Source organism: Neophocaena asiaeorientalis, unplaced genomic scaffold, assembly GCF_003031525.2.
Source record: "Neophocaena asiaeorientalis asiaeorientalis breed wild unplaced genomic scaffold, Neophocaena_asiaeorientalis_V1.1 scaffold45, whole genome shotgun sequence".
NCBI lineage: Eukaryota > Metazoa > Chordata > Mammalia > Artiodactyla > Phocoenidae > Neophocaena > Neophocaena asiaeorientalis.
Window position 1 is genome coordinate 13,324,404 of NW_020174642.1, and position 1,226 is coordinate 13,325,629.

Here is a 1,226-nt window from a genome sequence, read left to right on the forward strand (position 1 = left end):
CAGGCATCGTCGAGGGCTTCACAGAGGAGAGGGCCGGCCTGCAGGAGGCACTGGGCCGGAAGGAGGCGAGTGAGCAGGGCCTGGTGGCTGAGCTGGAGGGCCTGAGACAGCAGCTGCAGTGTGCGGCCCGGCGGCAGGCGGAGCTGCAGGAGGAGAACTCCGTGCTGTGGAGCCAGAAGGAAGCCTTGGCTGTGGAAGCCGGAGAGAGGGAGACCGGTAAGGAGGCCGAGCTGCAGCCGGGGGCGCGGGCAGAGCCGGGCTGGCTCGGACACGAGGCTTTGAGGGCAGAGAGGACAAGGTTGCGGGGTCGCAGGGCTGCGCGTGGCCTGAGGGCAGCTGCGGTGGCTGACTGTGCTGTAGGAAAGGCTGCTGACTCTGAGGCCGGGTCGCCTGGCCAGGGCGTCGCCCACCTGTGTGCGGTCATCAGCCTCGGCATCCTGGAGGCAGTGGTCCAGCAGGGAGTGTCTGTTTGGGATGAAAGAATTGCAGTTTGGAGCGCGCAGATTCGGGTCCCGTTAGGCAATAGAAACAGTTGGGGCTTTTGAGGGTGAGGACAGGGGGGTTTGCCTACAGAGAATTTAATTGGAGTCAGAGGCAGAAGCCAGTCTGGGCTGAACGTGCCTGAGGGCCGAGGCCGTCACGAGGGAGGAGAAGGCCCGTTACGGGGATGGGAGCAGGTGCGGTTCTTGCTGCGCCCCTGGAATCTCTGAGCTTCGGCCCAGGTCCCAAGTTCACGGCTCCCCTCGCTGGGGCCCGGCTTGAGTTCCACTCCTTAATGACCCCCAGGTTCCGTGTTAAAGCCCCTTGACATGCTGACTCTGCTTTGTTTCACATTTCACAAGATAAATAGCGAAGAATGTGAAAAAAATGAGGGCTACTTAAAAATTTTCTTTAAAATTACCAGAAAAGTGTTAACCTTAGCTAGGAAGACATACGGTTTTTGACTTTGTTTTTTTTTAAACATCTGTATTGGAGTATAATTGCTTTACTGACATACAGTTTTAACAAAAGCAGGTCATTATAGTTTCAGATTCTTAGAAATTTTAGATCTTAAAATATTTAACATTAAAACATAAAAAGCTTAAAATGTGGAGCTTGTGGGCAGTGGCGGCGGTGGGGGCAGCCAAGTCTGTGAGAAGTGATTGTGCGAGTCCAGGGCCTGTCTGGGACGGTGCCTGCGCTCTGCCCCCTGAGGGCCTGCCTTCCTCTCCCTGCGGCCCCCACCG

At 56.6% G+C, this 1,226-nt stretch overlaps 1 protein-coding gene across 4 annotated transcripts in view; it reads left to right on the plus strand.

Annotated features, from left to right (window-relative positions):
* Window positions 1-1,226, plus strand: part of PCNT (pericentrin) — a 94,683-nt gene that overhangs the window by 46,612 nt on the left and 46,845 nt on the right. For all 4 annotated transcript variants that reach the window (XM_024758236.1, XM_024758238.1, XM_024758240.1 and 1 more), the window contains exon 22: window positions 4-216. In XM_024758236.1, the coding sequence (XP_024614004.1) occupies window positions 4-216 (213 nt within the window). The remainder of the gene's footprint in view (window positions 1-3; window positions 217-1,226) is intronic.